The sequence below is a fragment of the Tachysurus fulvidraco genome, chromosome 22, assembly GCF_022655615.1.
Source record: "Tachysurus fulvidraco isolate hzauxx_2018 chromosome 22, HZAU_PFXX_2.0, whole genome shotgun sequence".
In the NCBI taxonomy this organism is placed as follows: Eukaryota; Metazoa; Chordata; class Actinopteri; order Siluriformes; family Bagridae; genus Tachysurus; species Tachysurus fulvidraco.
Window position 1 is genome coordinate 17,582,257 of NC_062539.1, and position 20,468 is coordinate 17,602,724.

At 39.1% G+C, this 20,468-nt stretch overlaps 2 protein-coding genes and 1 long non-coding RNA gene across 4 annotated transcripts; 2 read left to right on the plus strand and 1 right to left on the minus strand.

Annotated features, from left to right (window-relative positions):
* The first annotated feature begins 1,263 nt into the window (after nt 1–1,263).
* On the plus strand, nt 1,264–2,841 carry LOC113653214 (claudin-4). Its single transcript, XM_027162689.2, has one exon. The coding sequence runs from the start codon at nt 1,607–1,609 to the stop codon at nt 2,258–2,260; it is 654 nt and encodes a 217-aa protein (XP_027018490.1). The 5' UTR covers nt 1,264–1,606; the 3' UTR covers nt 2,261–2,841.
* Nucleotides 2,842–4,372: 1,531 nt separating this feature from the next.
* On the plus strand, nt 4,373–16,469 carry LOC113653204 (claudin-3-like). The gene is made up of 2 exons (XM_027162667.2): nt 4,373–4,924; nt 15,280–16,469. Exons 1-2 carry the CDS (start codon nt 4,446–4,448, stop codon nt 15,914–15,916), a joined length of 1,116 nt encoding a protein of 371 aa, XP_027018468.2. The 5' UTR covers nt 4,373–4,445; the 3' UTR covers nt 15,917–16,469.
* On the minus strand, nt 9,703–11,910 carry LOC113653205. Of its 2 annotated transcripts, XR_003443057.2 has the most exons (3): nt 11,585–11,910; nt 10,196–10,639; nt 9,703–10,117 (listed from the first exon to the last, which is right to left on the minus strand). It is a non-coding gene; the product is annotated as an uncharacterized LOC113653205 (long non-coding RNA). The 2 variants fall into 2 exon arrangements; XR_003443056.2 differs by having other exon boundaries at nt 10,196–11,910.
* Nucleotides 16,470–20,468: the final 3,999 nt, after the last annotated feature.

Below are 20,468 nucleotides of genomic sequence, written 5' to 3' on the forward strand. Positions count from 1 at the left end.
CTCGTTCAGAACCAAAGCTGCAATCGGTTTAATATTTAACCATTTTTGCATACTTTTGATCTATAATATATTACAGTGATAAACAAACTCTGTTCAGGTTTTTACTCGTGTTACAGCATCGATTACAGAAAACGTCCAGTGGGAATAAGCAGATCTCTCAGCGCTTGTAGTTCCATAACCTTCCAACTGGTGCCATCTGCAGTTAAACAAATTCTCCCAAGCAGAACCTCTCGTCCAATCGGCATGACTGTGATGATTCGAAATTGCTCCAGTTAAACGTTCCCAGTTGAAAAGATGTGTTTACTCCTAACGGCTTGAGCTGAATCGCATGAAAGGGACCAAAAAAAAACCAAAAAAAAAAAAAAACACAGGCCAGTAATAACTGTGGTCACATAATGCTTAAATCTGTTTTTTTTTTTTCATTATTTGCAGAAGACTTAGCAACCTTGTCACTAAAATAAAAAGGTATTTTAACATCATTGATTTTAATGCTGCAGAAAAAGCTACAACAAGAAAATTACAATAAAAGTATAAGTAATGTGTCAAATCACGTAAAATGTTTTACACGCAAATTAAAGTCGGAAAAGTTGCTAATTCTATATGTACAAAAACATTAAAAATGAACAAGTAAATGCTTTCAACGGATGTAATGTTTACTGTCGTATTTCCAGGTGAGACATTTTACATGCATATGGTTATAGCATCGTTATAGCTACACCGCGTAGCATGAGTAGTTTACCGCAAACAACTAAACAACTAAACATTTTGATGTTTTCCTTGTGATAGCTTATTAAGGTTGAATTCATTTCAGTTCAGAATAACAAGAAATACACGTAAGCCAAACCGAAAGACTAGTTTATGAGCGCAAGGAGAAGCTGTTCATAAGCTAGACATAAGATCAGATAACATGTCTTGATCATTCTATAGACAAAGAGTTGAATTGTCCAGCCTTCATACATGTCTTCTTGAGAAAGTGATACACCAGTTTTTCCTCAAGGTTAATAGGATAACTGTGCATCCAATTTCAAGATGAAAAAAAAAAATCCCTTTCTTCCAGAAAATAAGCAAAGTTTAGAGAGCATTTGTTCTGAAATGTGATCATTACAATTTCTTTGCGACTGTGAGGATTTAGTGTTGGCGTAATGGCAATTGTTTATTGCCGTTTCCAGACTATACTGTGGTTAGCCTGTGTTAGATCTTATATACATTTATATTAAGTGCTATAAAATACCACAATTTATTTATTCAAGTTCACAAATAAATCATAACACCATTTTATATACAAATGAGGATTTAACAATATTGTTATTGATATGCTATTGCCCAGGATGCTCGTACACCCTTTTATTTCTGTCTATTAAGAATTCTGTGTGACGGATAATTTTGCCCCATCACAAAGTCCCCAAATCCATGCTCTTATACCAGTGCAGATATGATGCCATCATGGTCTGACTCCACCTTCGAACTATAAGTATAAAGAAGGTAGAATCTGTTTCTCTGCCTCTCGTTCCCTCCCTTCTCAGCTCCGGCCAGTGTCGGGAGCCGGAGAGATCTAATATCGCGTTTGGACACAGAGGACCTCAGTGTGCAGAGCTCCAGAGAGACGATGGCTTCAGCCGGCCTGGAAATCCTGGGCATGATTCTGTCTGTGGCAGGCTGGTTGGGCGCAATGGTGGCCTGCTGCCTGCCCATGTGGCGCGTGGCGGCGTACGTTGGTCAGAACATCGTGATCACACAGGTGGTGTGGGAGGGCCTGTGGATGAGCTGTGTGGTACAGAGCACAGGCCAGATGCATTGCCAGATCTACGATTCCATGTTAGCGTTGCCCAATGACCTGCAAGCGGCACGAGCTCTGGTTGTCATCGCTGTCTTCTTTGGCGTGGTGGGCATGACTCTGGCCGTAGCAGGTGCCAAATGCACCAACTGTACATCGGATGTGTCCAGCAAGCCTCGCATCATGCTGGGTGCTGGTGTGGCGTTCTGCAGCTCCGGGCTCTTATTGCTTGTGGCTGTGTGCTGGTCAGCTTACACCATTGTCCTGGACTTCCATGACCCAATGCTACAAGACACGCAGAAGAGAGAGTTCGGGAACTCATTGTATTTCGGCTGGGGTGCCTGCTGCCTGCTCATCCTAGGGGGAGCCATACTTTCCTGTTCGTGTACTTCCAGAGCACCCAAGGATCCTGCGTCTCAAAGAGCACACTACTCATCGGTGAAATCAGTGGCTTCTAATGGATACTGCAGAAGGGACTATGTTTGAGTGGTGTAGGTTGGTGAACGAGCGTTTGTCTAGTGACAATTAAACCTGAATTTAACTCACCAGGACAAACACCAGAGAGATTGGCTGCTATAGGATTGAACTATGGCATTCACTTAATTCAGTCAACAACAGTAGGCTAATGATTTGTTCTTCCACCTGTAGATTTGAAATAGATCTTTTACTGTATAATAAACTTCGTGTTACAGCCAGATTTTGAGACACGATGAGATCTCTTTCCAACTGAACAATGCTGACTAAAAATTTTCCAACATGTCTAAATATCTTGCGATTTATTTGTATTTCGTTAAATTTCAGGCCGAAATTTTCCGAGTTTACGTGGTTACGGCAGACGTACGCTGCGAGGCTTAGTAATGAAACATTTTCTGAAGGTAATAAAGTTCTTATCTCAAGTCAGTCAGCACAAAAAGGTTTCGTGCGACATTTCACTTTTCCACTTCTACTTCTAAATGGATGAACATTCCCAGAAACCCGAGACTTTGCGAAGGTAAGCTGGATGAGCTGAAATAAGAAATTCTTAGCCCAAAGTGCTCTATATCATTTGAAATCTAACCAGCTCTTCAGGGGCTGCTACTCATTGGAAATGACCTCCCCGTGTCGGTGTAGACGTGACTAGGTACAATGCAGCCGTTGTTCTGAGACCTTCTTCTGCTTCTTTGTGTCCACAATTCTTTAATTCAGGGGAGTGTAACTGAAACTAGCCATCATGAGATGAAAGCACCTTCCTTTTTGCTTAGTTGGGGCTAAGACTGTGGAGTCTCTCAGTACACTGACATTCCTTTGTTTTGCTGATCCAACGTAGTGAAAGACAAATGCAGTTTTACCAAAAAATGAGAAATTTTAGCCAACGATGTGGTCAGGAAAATGGTCCAGTTATAGAGTTCTAAGTAAAAATTTTGGTTTACTATGAAAACAACTACATGGAAAAGACTTTGAGAAATGCACAGAAACGATAACGCCCAAAAGAGTTATCGATAATGTTTTGATGAGTGAAATTAACAATTTTGTGTAGCAAACAGTTAGATAGTCTTATGCAGAAAACACAATATACTGTAATAGAGCTCTTGCTCCTTTTTTAACCCACTTTATATAACCCATAGTAAATGTTTTGTGATCTCCCTGTTCGATATAATACTGTACTTTACAAACACACACCTTGGTACAAACATTCCAGGCTTGGTTTAGTTAGCATGAAGTTTGCTAGCTTTGAAGTGTTACCATTAAAAGTTAACAAGACACTCAAAGGATCGTCATGGATTTGCAGCTGAATTCTCTTTAAGAGAAAGTTCTCCTCATCACAGGAGTTGGTTCAGTGTGTACTGCATTGATTGGGTATTAAACAGTTAACTGATTTTTCTTGCACACTTCTGAAACGTATGTGGATACACAGTCAGTCAATAAGAACCTAAAATTAGAAGCAGGTGCAAAAAGCATGTACAACACGGCAACATCCTTCACTAAGACCTTATCTACTCCAACAACTAAGAGTTAAACTATGCCACTGAAAATCACACAGTTGTGGAAAACTAATATGCTCTAGTTTCTGTTCTTTTCCCCCTGAATAAATAAGAGGACAAATGATACTAGCACTATTAGCTAGCAAGTTTCACTCAGTGTCATTTTTCTGTTTGCTTAAATGTTAACGGAAGTGATTGACTGTTCTATCGAGGAAATAAATCATTCAGGGAGTTCCCGTTAGAGTTAAGTGCCAACGATTAATAACCCACTGGCAGCTTTACACGGCTTTGATCACCACTGCCTACAATTTATAGACTAAGATTTTTTGACACAAGGTCAACACGCATCTGTTTATGTATGAATTTTCCTCTCAGGTCACACTTAATTTCCTGACACTTTTTTTGTCTTCTGGGTTTAAATGTAACCCAGCAGTTATCCTTTAACCAGCTACCCCTAGGCCATGTTTATCAATTCACTGCCCACTTTGGGTGGAATGGTTCAATCATTAAAAAAAAGTCTCTATGGCAAGGTTATACTAGCAAACAAGAAAAAACAGTATTTCAAAATGTCTGACCAATCACTGTAGGACCTGATCTACCCAAGACTCCACCTTTTTCAGTTTATATAAAGTATTGGGTCATTGCTGAGATCCTCCTTCAGTATCTCAGCTCTGTGTATTCATTTCTCTGGAAGAGTGAAGCAGAAAGCGATGGCAGCTCTGGGGTTAGAGATATTGGGCGTCACATTGGCTGCCCTGGGCTGGATTGTTGGCATCGTGTCCTGCGCTTTGCCAATGTGGAGGGTGACCGCCTTCATAGGCTCTAACATCGTGACGGCACAGATAATCTGGCAGGGTATCTGGATGGACTGTGTGGTACAAAGCACGGGTCAGATGCAGTGTAAAGTCTATGACTCCATGCTGGCACTTCCCCAAGACCTACAAGCAGCTCGAGCTCTGTGTGTCATCGCCATTATCCTGGGAGTGTTGGGAGTCTTGATCGCTGTCGCAGGGGCTAAATGCACCAACTGCATCGAGGATGAGCGCACAAAGGCCAAGGTGATAATCGCCGCTGGTGTAACATTCATCTGTGCTGCTGTCATGGAGCTGATCCCGGTGTCCTGGTCGGCCCACACGATCATCGTGGATTTCTACAACCCGGTGATAGTGGAAGCACAGAAACGAGAGATTGGACCGTCTCTCTACCTGGGATGGGCGGCTGCCGCTTTGCTGCTGACGGGGGGAGCGATTCTGTGCTGCAGCTGCCCACCAAAGCAAGAGAGTAGGTACAGTACAGGGAACAGGATGGTCTACTCCACCACACGATCTGTACCACCCAGTACCTATGACAGAAAAGATTATGTCTGAGCTAATGAGAGAGATGAAGACAGAAGGATTCAAGTCTGACTTTGACTATGGAGATGAAAGACAGAAACGGAGATGAAAGAGAGATGAAATGTCTCTGTGTGTCAAATTAAGAAATGCAGTAGTGTTTCCTTCATGACTGACGGAACATCTCGCTTTGTACGGAGCTGTTATGTTTTTGTGTATGCTACGTTCTGCATGTTAACCGTGCGGCACGTTTGCGATCGTAACTGTACCGTTTGCTTTCTTTAAAGTTTTCTTACAAGTAAGAGATTTTTTTTTTGTTAAGGAAATTCTTTCAAAAGATTTTTTTAAAGAAAAAATAAATAAATAAATAAAATAAAACAACATGCCAAAAACTTGTGCATTGTGGTGGTTGCAAACTATATATAATGCTTTGTTTAATATGTTCTGAATCATAGTATAATAAACTAAACCGACACGATGACTGTTTTTTTTTTATTAAAAAAAGTATTTACCAATTATTCATTCTATATATTATGTATTAATACAAATCGATTCACACACAGAGTAATTTAATTTAACTACTAATAACTAATTTATCTTGCTAACTGAATACTCCTTTATGTTATTAGTCCAAGATGCTGATGTCCAAGATCATTTCAAAATGTTTTTTTACAAAACGTTATTTATTATCTATTCTCTATTATTCTACAGTGTTCTAGTGGAACACAGTTTGGGCAAAAAGCCTAAAAAACGTCCTTGCAATAAGGTGCTGATTTAGAGCTTCAGCCCTTTCGTTATCTGCTCGCCTCTCTAAGGTCTATTAGCTTTCTCTACAAGAAACTTGTCTTTGTTAGGGCTTCAATCCAACTGTCCACACTACAATGAAGTCGTTTCAGTGTGGCGAGGCAGAGGTCAGGTGGGGGTTTGGATCCTGTGGAATGTCAGAAAAACACATTATTTGAGTCTCTGGGCCATATCTAATGCCCCTCCCTGTAGTTAAAGCCTCAAGGTTGCTGAAATGAGGATCAAACACCTGCAAGATCTACAAACACAGAGCGGCCACGAGGTCATTACAGAATCCCAAAGCAAACGGTGACACTAAAGGTGGAAAGATCAGAAGATGTTGTGACTCTATGGAGTGTATTAAATGTGTCAAAAGCAAATAATCAGCTTATTAGCTTATGGTCTTATAGGAAAATTTCTTACATTTACACTTAATTCTTTTTTGATATTAGAATGTTGAAAGTTAATGAATTATTTAAGGGGATTTTTTCTCCCTTTAGACGTTTGTTTCCGGTTCAGTTTAATGAGACAACTCAATGAACACTTTGAGCATATAGTAGCATGAAGAGGGAGACAAACGCTCCAATGAATCAGGTTTCCAAACTGCACCGTGTTAAGCTGATGGATCAGGGTTTCAGAATGTTCCTTCTGATGGATTTATCTTCAAAACTTTGCACAAAACAACCAACACATTGTATAACCGAACATCAAGAACAATCATTAGGACTCATCCCATCTGGGTCTGATGAGACAAAACCTTCAGTGAAAAACTTCAACTCTTTTCCCAGGAGGTGTTTTAAAAACATGCTCATTTTATAGTCTGTAGATTTGTACTGAAAACCAACCGTGTGAATAAAAAAAGGCATGAAGTACATAAAATTATACTAAAACAACATACTATAGAGTTCTCACATATATTTTACATTTACGGCAATATCCGGGACGATATATAAACGTGCTCAGAAGTCTGATATCGGTGTGCTAGATCAGACTACACACACTAACTCAGTCTAAAACTCAGTTGGGAGGAAATGTACAAGGAAATGTTCAAGAAAAACAAGTTTAGGTATTTCACAAAAATGCAGGTCTTCATCCTTTGTTTGCAGACAGACGGTGACTCGGCTGTTCAGACATCGATGAAAGGTTTGTTTCACCACAAGAGCCAAGAGTGTTATTCATCTTCATTCATAATCTATTCATATTATATATATAATCATCTAACATGAGGATTTTCATGAAGAGAGTCAATATTCTGGCATTCTGACTGTAATCTGTACATAGATATTCATTTAAATATGCAGATAAAAAATAAAAGTGTACTATAAATAGTTATAATTAACAATGTTAAAAAAAAGGGTCTTGGGCCAAATGCAAGGAAATCGATAATCCTTAATAATTACTTTTGTAATAAACAATCTTTTGAGAATTAAGTAGTTTTAAATGTAATATTTTTAAGGAAAAAAATTAAGGAGAAAAAAATCGTTTACTTTTACTGTTGAACTTTGAATGCAAATACAATTTCTTTCTACTATTACTGTACAATCTCGAAGAAATGAGTCATTAAACTCCTAAAGTCTTATCTGTCATGTTTTACAGTTTCCACAGATATCGCTTGAATTTCTCATAAATAAAAAATGCTTTCATGAACCTTCATTGCGGATCCGATCTGACGTTTTTATCCCAGCAACGCTGACTGTTTATCGTCCGTGTCCGAGCCAATGATGATATCATAATGTTGGAAATGAAATCTATGCACAGATACACAACACACAACCCCACGGAACAGATACGGTCGGATCCCTTCTCAAATAATTTGCACCTTTTATAAGGCAACACTTACAATGAGTCTTTGGGGATGAGTATAAACAAAACAAATGCAAGTGCAAAATTTTATTTGTCACATAAACAATAAGATGTGCAAAATGTTTTTATTTTATTTTATTTTTTTTACAATTGTCTGAAATACAGTGAGGGGGTCACGGTGGCTTAGCGGTTAGCACGTTTGCCTCATACCTCCAGGGTCGGGGGTTCGATTCCCACCTCCGCCTTGTGTGTGTGGAGTTTGCATGTTCTCCCCGTGCCTCGGGGGTTTCCTCCGGGTACTCCGGTTTCCTCCCCCGGTCCAAAGACATGCATGGTAGGTTGATTGGCATCTCTGGAAAAATTGTCCGTAGTGTGTGATTGCGTGAGTGAATGAGACTGTGTGTGTGCCCTGCGATGGGTTGGCACTCCGTCCAGGGTGTATCCTGCCTTGATGCCCGATGACGCCTGAGATAGGCACAGGCTCCCCGTGACCCGAGGTAGTTCGGATAAAGCGGTAGAAAATGAATGAATGAATGAATGAAATACAGTGAGGGGGTCACGGTGGCTTAGCGGTTAGCACGTTTGCCTCATACCTCCAGGGTCGGGGGTTCGATTCCCACCTCCGCCTTGTGTGTGTGGAGTTTGCATGTTCTCCCCGTGCCTCGGGGGTTTCCTCCGGGTACTCCGGTTTCCTCCCTCGGTCCAAAGACATGCATGGTAGGTTGATTGGCATCTCTGGAAAATTGTCCATAGTGTGTGAGTGTGTGAGTGAATGAGAGTGTGTGTGTGTGCCCTGTGATGGGTTGGCACTCCGTCCAGGGTGTATCCTGCCTCGATGCCCGATGACGTCTGAGATAGGCACAGGCTCCCCGTGACCCGAGAAGTTCGGATAAGCGGTAGAAAATGAATGAATTAATGAAATACAGTGGAAGAAAAAATCAAAATAGAAATTAAAAGTAAAATATGATCGAATAAAATAGAATAATATGGAAATAAAAGAAAATGGGAAGCCAATAAAAGTCAATACAATTCCAAGCTCTCTAAGAGTTTTCCTAAATGGCCGCCAGAAAGAAGCTCAACATTCTCTCTGTTTTTGCATTGAAGGAGCTGATGCGCTTCCTTGACCACAACAGAAGAGATAAGAGCCCATTGTTTGGATTGTTTTCCAAATGAATGATTTTTTTTCTATAAATCATTGTTTACAGCCTTACAATTAACATTCACTGAAACCTTTCATTGAGTTAATGAATGTCCTGAGCCTTTTCCTATAACAAGGTATGGGACAGTTTTAAAGCCACCCTGGACCACTAGTCCATCCAGCTATTAGAAGATCCTTTGTGTTCAGTCATCAAGGAGACTGAAATGGCCATTGTAACATACTGATGTATGTTAGGATCTTGTTTCTGTGTTCATTAAGTCCCAATAGACCCTTAAACATCATCTTCACAAGGGCCTTTGAACCAGCAGCAACAAAAGAGCCCCAAAACATCATCAACACCATACTGTACAGTGTGTGTGGAGGTTCTTCATCATGTTGCTGGGGTTCAGAAGCCAAAGGTTTTGGTTTTATCTCACTACAACACGTAAATCCAGACCGGTGGTCCACTGAGACTTGGTGAAGTTTATGTGAAGGAAGGACAACTTTCTTGCAACCATATTGCAGTATGTAACCTCTTATTCTGAAATGTGACAAGAATGAACAAAACTCTTCTCTGGCACTTTTCTAACAGTTGTAAGAAAAAAAATAAGTCGACAAATTAAGTTTTAACTCCTTGTGCCTAATAAAATCTCCATTATTTTATGACCATGTGTTGGTGAATGGCAAAGAGTTAATAATAATATATATATATATAATACATTTTTCAAGAAGGACAACCATTTAATTTATTTACAATATCAAATTTGCTGCATACATACTGTACTGTCTTAGGCTCAGATTTAGCTTAAAGAAATGCTGTAAAGGAAAAATTCCTTCAAAATGTTCAAACATCTAAACTGTACTATAGTCATTATTAGGCCTGACAAAAAAAAAGCCTTTAAAATGCATCAATAGTTTTAGTTATACCGTATTTAATACAATCGTTGGGTGGTACAACACATTTTTCTCCCAGAAAATGTAGTTTAATCTCTGAAAGGACAAATGAAAGATTTAGAGCTTAATTTACAAAAAAAATAAAATATTGAAATGTTTACGTTTAACAGAATCAGTATACTTCCATCATACTTTATTTACCAAACAGCTTTCATCTCTTGACCAATGATTTATGCCTTAATTCTTTAATGTATTTTATTACTATTACTTCATATAGAGTATATTTACTATATATATTAGTAGAAACTTTTTTATCACACTGCATGTTCTGTTCATTTAATAAATATATATACAGGAGGTAGCAGCCATCCTCTTCAATATTTGCTTGAAGTGCGGTGGTACAGTAGCCAATGGACATCCTCAGAGGCTTTACCTGCAACAGATGACACAGATCAGCCATGGTTCATTTGATTATGATGTCTTTTGGTATTGGCATTTTGCTAAACAGTACCATCAATTCTTAAACAATGTTGTGGTAGATTGATTTCCAAAGTGAGACCACCTCATGGTGTCGTGTGGTGTAGTCAACAATAGCGAGGATGTACTTGCGACCCCGGGCTGACATCAGCAGCAGCCTGACAAGATCCAGCGGCTTAAAGGGGACACTGGCGTTGGGAAGCGGAATGAGTGGTACAGAAGCTGACTTTTTTGGAGACGTGTGCTGGCAGAAAGCTCGCACTTCAGCATCCATCCCTGACCAGACAAACTGGTCGTTTAGCTGCCCCAGAAGCCCCCAGGTGGCCCCTTAGGACGCCTCCCAGCATGAGGAAATTAGGATGCTGTTAAGATTTGCGTGGGGTCCGCTTTCTCTCAATCAATTTCCCACACCTGGCAACAAGTGTTTAACCTGGTTGTCCTTCTTTTGCTTCCTGCAAAAACTCCCCTCATGAGCCACCTGATGAAACACAGAGGAGAGTGTGTTATTAACCCTTAGATGTCTGATGCCTTTCTTTGAAGAAGTTGTGTCTAAAGCTCTGTGTGCACACACGCCAATTTAATGGCTCGTTAAGGACATGACAAAGTGATTATGCGCCATCAAGTCCATATAAGGGCATCACATTATATCACATTAGTCCAGCTTCTATTTGTCTGAAAGAAGCGCGAGTGGACGCCCAGGGCATGGCCAGTGATGCAGCACCTCGTTCCCTTCTCAGGGTACCGAGTTACATAAGTAACCTGGTGTAGTTTCCTTCATGGGAACTCAACGATGTGTCAGGGCTGATGCTATCAGAATGTCAATAACCACACCACCACACAACGTTCCATGACTGTGCCAGAGGCCGAGAGAGCATACCTTATATACCAAAAAGCTTTTATCTCTTGAGCATCCAGCTGCTCTCTGTTCTTTATCTCTAAACTGAGAAGGGTGTGGTGTATAATCTGCCAGCAAATCACATCCTGTGTGCTTTTTATGTCTAAAACAAACTGAAAGTAAACAACACTGCAGCATGATCTGAAATAAACATTTATTTATTTAAACTACAGGCTTAAATTTTCTATGAATGTGGCACAAACACACAAATGTTGTGAGATAATGTTTAATACACATAGGCAGGTGGTTATATGTAGGTTTAAGGAGAGTTAAAAAAATTATAGATCCTTGAAACATCTAGCTGTCTCATATCTAAGTGAGCTCCAGGAAAAAACAAAAAAAAAAACAAATTAGGAACAGACACCAAACACTGAGGGAAAGTGACTTCATTAGTAAAGCTGAAATGATTATTTATTCATGTTGTGATATGACAAAAGCATTGCATGTTTTAGGAAAATATTTAGGTTTGAGTTTGAGAATGTGTGTCTTATTCAGTTTGTTTATTCAGGTTAATATTTTGTGCCTCACCTTCTAAGGATTTTTCTTCTCTTTGGACCAGTTAGACCCTCTGAAAAAGGTCTAAATGTGGCGACTCACCTTCCTGGCTCTGGAAATTTACGTGTACAGGGGTGACCTCACAGACAGCCCCAAGTCCTGTCTCTTAAGCATCAGTGGAAAGGGAGGCTAAAGTTGGGGTTCTGTAACACCTAATGAGGGCTTCCTTGACTTGTCGTAATTCTTTCTCCATCATTCTGGTCCACTGCACCCAGTCTGACTGTCCCTTCTTTGTGAGAACTGAGAGGTGGGAGGCTATAGAAGAGAATTTACCTGTTTGTGGTTGGTGGCAAGAGGGTACTCACATTTGTCTTCTACCTTCTGCACTTAGTACATGTGCTGCTCAACTGGTGCTGTAAATTCAGCACCCGGGCATTAATATATGTTAACATAAATATTCAAAAACAACTTACGTTTATCTTATTTTATGTAAGTGAGCAAGTTATGGGCCTTGCTCAGAGCCTCAGCAGTGCTACCTCTGTATATTTGACTTATGACCTTACAAGCAGTTGTCTGAGCAGATATCAATGAACTACTGCTGCTGGTATAGATAGAACATTCTTCTTCATCTGAGCAATCAGAAATGAAAATGTAACAGTACTGTTATGTAAACATTTTACAGTTTAGAAAATGGGCTGGCTGGTATATCACTATCATTAAATGACAAGGTACAGTAAGTTTTGTTAAGCGTCTCGGAGGATCTGTTGATTGACAGATTTTTTTTATAGAGACTTTGACTGTCACCTTCATCGAGGGTGCCAAAAGTTTTGGACTGCATCGAATAGATTTAACAGGTTTGCAAGGTTTGTGACTCTTAGCTGGTTAAAACGATGCGTACCGACCATGGGTGTAAATTGCATTTAACAGTAGGTGGGGACAATAAATATAAAATTTCTCATGAGCATTTTTTCAAAGGGGGGGGGGGGGGACACAAATAATACAGTCTAATTGTCCTTTAAAGACACTCTATGTCCCCACAGTGAAAACCTTTGCTTTTATCATTATTCCCCGTGACCCGAGAAGTTCGGATAAGCGGTAGAAAATGAATGAATGAATGAATGAAGTTTTTCTCGACGGCTTCGGTGTGTTAGTTACAGTGCACTAAGCAACAAGCTATCGTAAACAAGCTATCGTAAACAAGCTATCGTAAACAAGCTAACGTAAACAAGCTAACGTTAACTAGATAAGTAAGATTTTAATCGCTAATATAGCAGATTCATGGAAAATTACATCGGTAATCATCATTTTTGCCGAAACTAATTTATGAATGAATCTTCATCAACTACATTAAAGAGAATCTCTTTATTTAAAGTGAATAAAATCCCCGACTTAATGGAGTTTAACATTAATTAAGCCGCAGCCGCGCACCTGAGTCGTGTGTGTAGAGTAGGTGAGATGTACTGGGAAAGGAGGCAGTGGGTCAAACCACTGTGAGGAAGGGGAGGGGGAGGATCAAACCACTGTGAGGAAGGAAAGGGGGGACTCAACTGTTTCTAAATGCAGTTTTTGTGTTGTTGTTTTTTTCTACTTAGACAATTATTTAGGTATACATACATATATTTTTCACAACAGAGAGTGCGACATGTCCTCCTCCGTCCCCCCCGGGATTTACGCCCATGGTACCGACATAACAAATAAATGAACGTCGCTTATGAAAATAAATAAATTAAATAAAAAAAACACTCCAGGATTCTTTATCAGACTGTGTTGAAACCTTGTTTCTTGGCAGATGTGAGGAGGTTTGGAGTTCTACCATGCACTGGTTGTAACGGGGGTTTTTTTCTGTCAATGTTATTGCTGAGTGTGTTTCTGTAACTAAGCAACAGTAACCAAGACACTCATAAATATCTTTTAAAACAATCCAGAAAAGTCAACATGCTAAAAATAAATAATGTTAACATTTTTCACATTTATTTGATTTTTTTTTTGAAGTGCCAATGTTTTATAACAGATAAACCAGCTAGCAAACTAGTTGGTGTGTACCTGAGATTTCAAGCACAACAGTCATTAGCGTTTACACACAAGAGAAAAAAAATCAAACCACTTTCAGTGAGCATCAGTTTTGCGGGTGGAAAAGCTTTTGTACAGTAAGACTCTTACTGAAATATTCACTCTGAATGCACTCAGGATACACAATCTGTAGAACCTTGAGGCAGATGAACTACAACAGCAGAAAACCACACTGGCTTCCAATTGTTTCATCCAAGATGAAGAATCATTCATTCATTCATTCATTCATTCATTCATTCATTCATTCATTTTCTACCGCTTATCCGAACTTCTCGGGTCACGGGGAGCCTGTGCCTATCTCAGGCGTCATCGGGCATCCGTCCAGGGTGCCAACCCATCACAGGGCACACACACACACACACTCTCATTCACTCACACACTCACACACTACGGACAATTTTCCAGAGATGCCAATCAACCTACCATGCATGTCTTTCGACCGGGGGAGGAAACCGGAGTACCCGGAGGAACATGCAAACTCCACACACACAAGGTGGAGGCGGGAATCGAACCCCAACCCTGGAGGTGTGAGGCAAACGTGCTAAACACTAAGCCACCGTGCCCCAGATAAAGAATCTGAGGTTGGTAAAGAACTAACCAGAATTTAGGCTTGAAAGCATGAATCCACAAAAGTTGCCCAAACAGCAATGGTTACTGACTCCTAACCCTACGGTTGGTGGTTCGAGTCTCGGGCCGCCCACGACTGAGGTGCCCTCGAGCAAGGCACCGAACCCCCGAACGGAAATGGGTTTGATATCACAATTTTATTTGAAGTATATAACAATATTTACTCTATGAAAATATTGCCCCTAGTAGACTAGGACTAAAACCAGAAGTACAAAATCTTCATAAAACTTTCACATTAAGCACCACTGTGATGGAGTGATGACAAAGACATTTGATTCTGAACCTGGACACAACAACAATACTATTTTATGGCTTCTGGTAAAAAGAGTTAATGTGGAGAATATACTGATCTGTATACAGTCTAAGACACCAGGGATCTGGTTGGTATGGATTGCATCAGCTGTATACAGTATATGTTAATGTAATCTGCAATATCTAAACTCAGTACTAAAAATGTTTTGCATTGATCCTCTCAATTATGAGCCCTGATACAGAACATCAGATGATGACAGTGATCAAATATGGAGATCGTTCTGATGTGAATTGAAATTTTTTGTTTAATTTCATTAAAATTTTATATTTTAAGTTCACACCCACACACACATGCATACACACACACACACACACACACACACACACACACACACACACACACACACACACACACACACACACACACACACACATACACACACACATACGCATGCATGCATACAAGAAGATTAGAAAAACAAAATGTAAAAATATCTAAATGGGATTTTTAGATGGCTAATTTACATCCATATACAGTCACAACTACCAGATTTACACCCATGGGATCTTATTGTTACTTTCTTATTCAGAAGCATCGGGGGAGTTCAAGCCCTCGGCGAAGTCACAGCCCAGGACGACTCCTCCCCTTTACCTGATCTAGAATATAAAGGATACTTGTTTAGCAAATGAACCACATCACCGACTCCAGGACACTGCTTTCACTGTGTGGAGTGGCAGTCATTCAGCTCTGCCCAAACACAAGGTGTAGAACAGTGAGCGTCCACGATCATGTCTGCTGGCCTGGAGCTCATTGGGATCGTGCTGTGCGTCCTGGGATGGCTCCTGGCCATTGTCTCCTGCGCTCTTCCCATGTGGAGGGTCACGGCCTTCATCGGCAGCAACATTGTGACGGCGCAGATTTACTGGGACGGCCTGTGGATGAGCTGTGTGGTACAGAGCACTGGTCAGATGCAGTGCAAAGTCTATGACTCCACGCTGGCACTTTCCCAAGACCTTCAAGCAGCCCGTGCCCTCACTGTCATCTCCATCCTGCTGGTCATTCTAGCCATGCTGGTGTCCATCGCTGGGGCCAAGTGCACCAACTGCATCGATGATGAATCATCCAAGGCCAAAGTCATGATCGTGGCTGGAGTTCTCTTCCTTGTAGCTGGTCTCATGCAGTTGATTCCTGTCTCCTGGTCAGCTAACACCATCATCAGGGATTTCTACAATCCCTTGCTGACCAACCCACAGAGGTGGGAGCTAGGGGCTTCGCTTTACATCGGCTGGGCTGCTACGGCTCTCCTGATATTGGGTGGATCGTTGCTATGTTGCTCTTGCCCTCCATCCAGGACGAATTATTCATCTTCCCGTTCCGCAGCTACCGGTGGGTATGACCGAAGAGACTACGTCTGAGTCGGGAAAATAAAACAAACTGTTTCATGTGCTGTTGTTGAGATGACTGGAAACTGACATCTGTTTGCTGAGCAATGAGTAGAAATGCTTATTGTGTATAAAAATAAAAAAGTTACAATATGATGGTACTGGAGGAGAAGAGCATTACGATGTTGAATACTGATTAATAAAACTGGTTCTAAAACATACTTTCTTTACTATGTATACTATGTTTTTTATTTAAAGGATTTTAACATTCAGTATTTTAACAGACTTCTTATTTTTAATGAACGCTTTAACATTCAGACGTAAAGCAGACAAAAACAGTCATACGTTCTTCTGTACATTGTAGTTTTCCTTATAAAAGACACCTTGTGGTGCAGCAGCGTGGGACGTTAGCCAGGAGGTACGAAGTGAAGAGCTCATTGTGTGCTGTGAAATAGAGGAGAACGTTTATCTCATGTGTGGCACTTTTATTTCTTTTGCTGAAACAGACTAAGAGTTTCTGTTGTATAAATCACACATTATTGTAATGTCATGAGTTTATTGATATAATAAATATCAATTTTTGTTAGTCTCCTGTTTTCTTCATGCATAATTCACCTTGTGTTTAAACTTCAGTATCTCTAGAATGACAGAAGAAGGATGAAAACCTGTCGTACTGTAATTGAAACCATGGCAACAAAATTCCACATTCACCAGGTGTCTAGACAAGAAAGAAAGAAAGAAAGAAAGAAAGAAAGAAAGAAAGAAAGAAAGAAAGAAAGAAAGAAAGAAAGAAAGAAAGAAAGAAAAAAACAACTAAACAAACAAACAAACAAACAAATAAATATTTACTATTATTTTGTTGAGGTTATTCTTGAAAAACATCACTCAGCTAAATAGAGATGCCTGAAGGTGAATCAAGTGAACAAACAAACACTTAAACACTCAAGAAAAATGACTGAAAGAAAGAAAGAAAGAAAGAAAGAAAGAAAGAAAGAAAGAAAGAAAGAAAGAAAGAAAGAAAGAAAGAAATAGAAAAACTCAGGCATTTCTAGTTATACCTCAATTTTGTTAAACACAATTTTCAATTAAATACTGTTACCTAAAGACAAATCAGTACTAACTAGTGCTAGTGAACAAACTAGTAGTACTAACTAGTACTACTAGTGAACAAACAAGAAAAATATGTAAAAGAACAAAAACAAAAAAAGAAACAAAAATAGAAAAGCATAGCAGTCAACTATAGACGAAAACAATGCGATGTAAAATTACTTATAAGAAAGAAAGAAAGAAAGAACAACCAACCAACCAAACAAACAAACAAATAAATAAATATTTACTATTATTTTGTTGAGGTTATTCTTGAAAAACATCCCTCGACTAAATAGAGACACCTGAAGGTGAATCAAGTGAACAAACAAACACTCAAGAAAAATGACTAAAAGAAAGAAAGAAAGAAAGAAAGAAAGAAAATGAAGAACATTTCTAGTTATACCTCAATTTTGTTAAACACAATTTTCAGTTTAATAGTTACCTATTAAACCTATAGACAAATCAGTACTAACTAGTACTAGTGAACAAACTAGTAGTACTAACTAGTACTAGTGAACAAACTAGTAGTACTAACTAGTACTACTAGTGAACAATTAGAAATATTTGTAAAAGAACAAAAAAAATAGAAAAGCATAGCAGTCAACTATAGACGAAAACTATGAAATGTAAAACTACTTATAAGAAAGAAAGAAAGAAAGAAAGAAAGAAAGAAAGAAAGAACATTTGTAATTTGTTTGAAAACTTGTAAGAAATTAATTCAGTTTTTTGGCTAAATTAAAGGTTAAGCTCCTTCACGACTGCCCCTTATATCACACTGGATACCGATTGTACCTTTAAGGTGTAATTTATCTCCACCTTTCTCCACAACACAGCATATGTTTGGTATCAGTATTTACTGCTACACATGACTACAGTGAGTCACATGACTACAGAGTTCAGTTCCTAACAGATGCCTCGCACCTTCTAACAGATGCACTGTGTGTTAAATGCTCGGTGTCACTTTACCATCAGCTTCTCCTGCTGTTAGACTTCATATAGGATCGATGTCACCCAAACAAAGAGCGTCACACGACTGTTACGTAGTGATCCAATTACTCATCAATGGTGCTTCCAGGGAGTGACGTTAGTCATAGTCAGCTATAGTGTGTTTAAAAATAAACTTTATCTCAATTGACACGTAATACATGACATCTACGGTGTGTGTGTGAGATGTTCTTATTTCCTGTTAAAAACCATTGCAACAGCTTCATGACTCTTATCTAAAGATCCTAGTGAGATTTCAGTTTGTCTTCTTGGATAGTTTCTTCTTAGTTTCTACTTTCTTTAGAATATCATTAAAACTTATTGGGGAGAATTTACAGAAGGTGTTTTGGGGGTTTTTAAAGATGAAGAGATTTAAATGTCATGTGTTTTTTTTTTTTTTTACCCAAACATATTATTAGAACATTTACATTTACAGCATTTGGCAGACGCCCTTATCCAGAGCGACGTACATAAGTGCTTAAATCTCTAAAACTGAATACATTAATGCTGGTTCACTAGGTTACATACTTAAGATACCATGAGTTTAAAACATTTGTTCAAAGTTACAATGAAAAAGTGTCAAAGGTTTTTTTTTTTTTTTTTTTTTTTTTTTAAATGCAAAGGTGTGGCTCCGTCAAATAAATATTTAGCAACTTGTTTTGGAGTGGTGTGTGCCTCTTTTCAAAAGTTATTGAACTGGATGCTCTGCCACTGGAGAACCCCATAGAAATTGAACAACTACAGTAAATAATAGCACATTAAAGACTTGTAGTATGTTCTTTAGGGTCAAACAAATATTTACCAACTTGTTTTGGAGTGAAGCTGCTACAAAACGGCCGATCGGTCAACGGTTTTTCTTTAAAAAGTAAAAAAGAAAAGGAAGAAAACCCCTAATCCAGATAAACACCACACTGTAGAGGGTTAAACTACAACCAGCTAATTTATAAACAAGCTCAAGCTTGATAAATGAATGCAGTTGGTTAAAAAAATGAGTTTCTTGTACAATGGGAGTCATGCAATGGGAATATTTGTCCAATTCGTAAAGTGAATATGGTGAAACTCCAGACACATGGAATGTTCTTCCTCCCTTACATTTATTTATTTATCCACACTAAAATCCACAGTGTTGAATTCACTTTGTAGTGTTTATGAAAGTCCAGACAGAGCCATTTATTTAACATTGTATATATTAACCTTAGAGATTTGGCTGTGGAGGATCAGCACATGCATTTGAGAAAATTCCTCTTTAAATTCTTCGTTTAATTCTTTGTTTAATAGAAAACAACTAAAAATTACTAAACAGTTTCTCTTGGTTATATATATATGCCAGTATATTTGCCATATATTAGCTCAAGGTTCAAATAATGTTTTTGGGTTAACCCTAGTTTTATTTATTTATTTATTTATTTATTAGACACCATTGTTTTCAGCTTAATATGTTCATCATCGTTTCATTTTCTACCACTTATCCGAACTTATTCGAGCCTGTGCCTATCTCAGGCTTCATCGGGCATCGAGGCAAGATACACCCTGGACGGATTGCCAACCCATCACAGGGCACACACACTCTCATTCACTCACACTCTCACACACTACAGACAATTTTCCGGAGATGCCAATCAACCTACCATGCATGTCTTTGGACCGGGGGAGGAAACCGGAGTATCCGGAGGAAACCCCCGAGTCATGGGGAGAACATGCAAACTCCACACACACAAGGAGGAGGCGGGAATCGAACCCCCAACCCTGGAGGTGCGAGGTGAACGTGCTGACCACTAAGCCACCGTGCCTTAACCTGTTCAACTAAAGATAAAATAAATATGTGAAAATAAAATAATAAAGTCCAACTCACAACACTGTATTTAAAGAAAGGCTAAATATATAATGGCCTAGTAATTTAAAAATCATTCATATCTTTAAACAAACAAATGTAAAAAAGTAAAAATAAAAGAATAATGATAAACCATATTTATTGATTCATTTATGCATTTATTTTTATTGTTTTATTTTCTATGTTGCTTCTTCCAACAAATTTGGATCCACTTTTCTAGATCCAGTCTGATGCAGACTCAGATGTCTCTAAACTGATTCACACTCACAAAGCTCACACAGACTTTCTTGTTGGTTTTAGGGGCAGAGTTTCAGACTTCCCAGGAAACCCAGCTCACGTGACCGAAACTGGAAGTAGGGCAGAAGGGAGTCAGGTATCTGGTCCTTCAGAAGAGCACAGAGCATGAAAACAGTGATTCAGTTCCAGATCAGACAGGATTCTGCTCTGATGTGAGGAGTGGAATGATATAACACAGCACTTACTAGCGACGTCAACAAAATGACTCTGGTTCACATACAATACAGTTTAACACCAGGTGGAAGCTTCAAACGTGTGACGTCACAACATGGAAATAATGTGTCTCTTGAAAAGAATACTCACTTCCGGTTCAAACAGTTCCCATACAATAGATATCCTACCATCTCTATAGTAATCACCAGCAGGCCTTCGATTAAGAAAGAT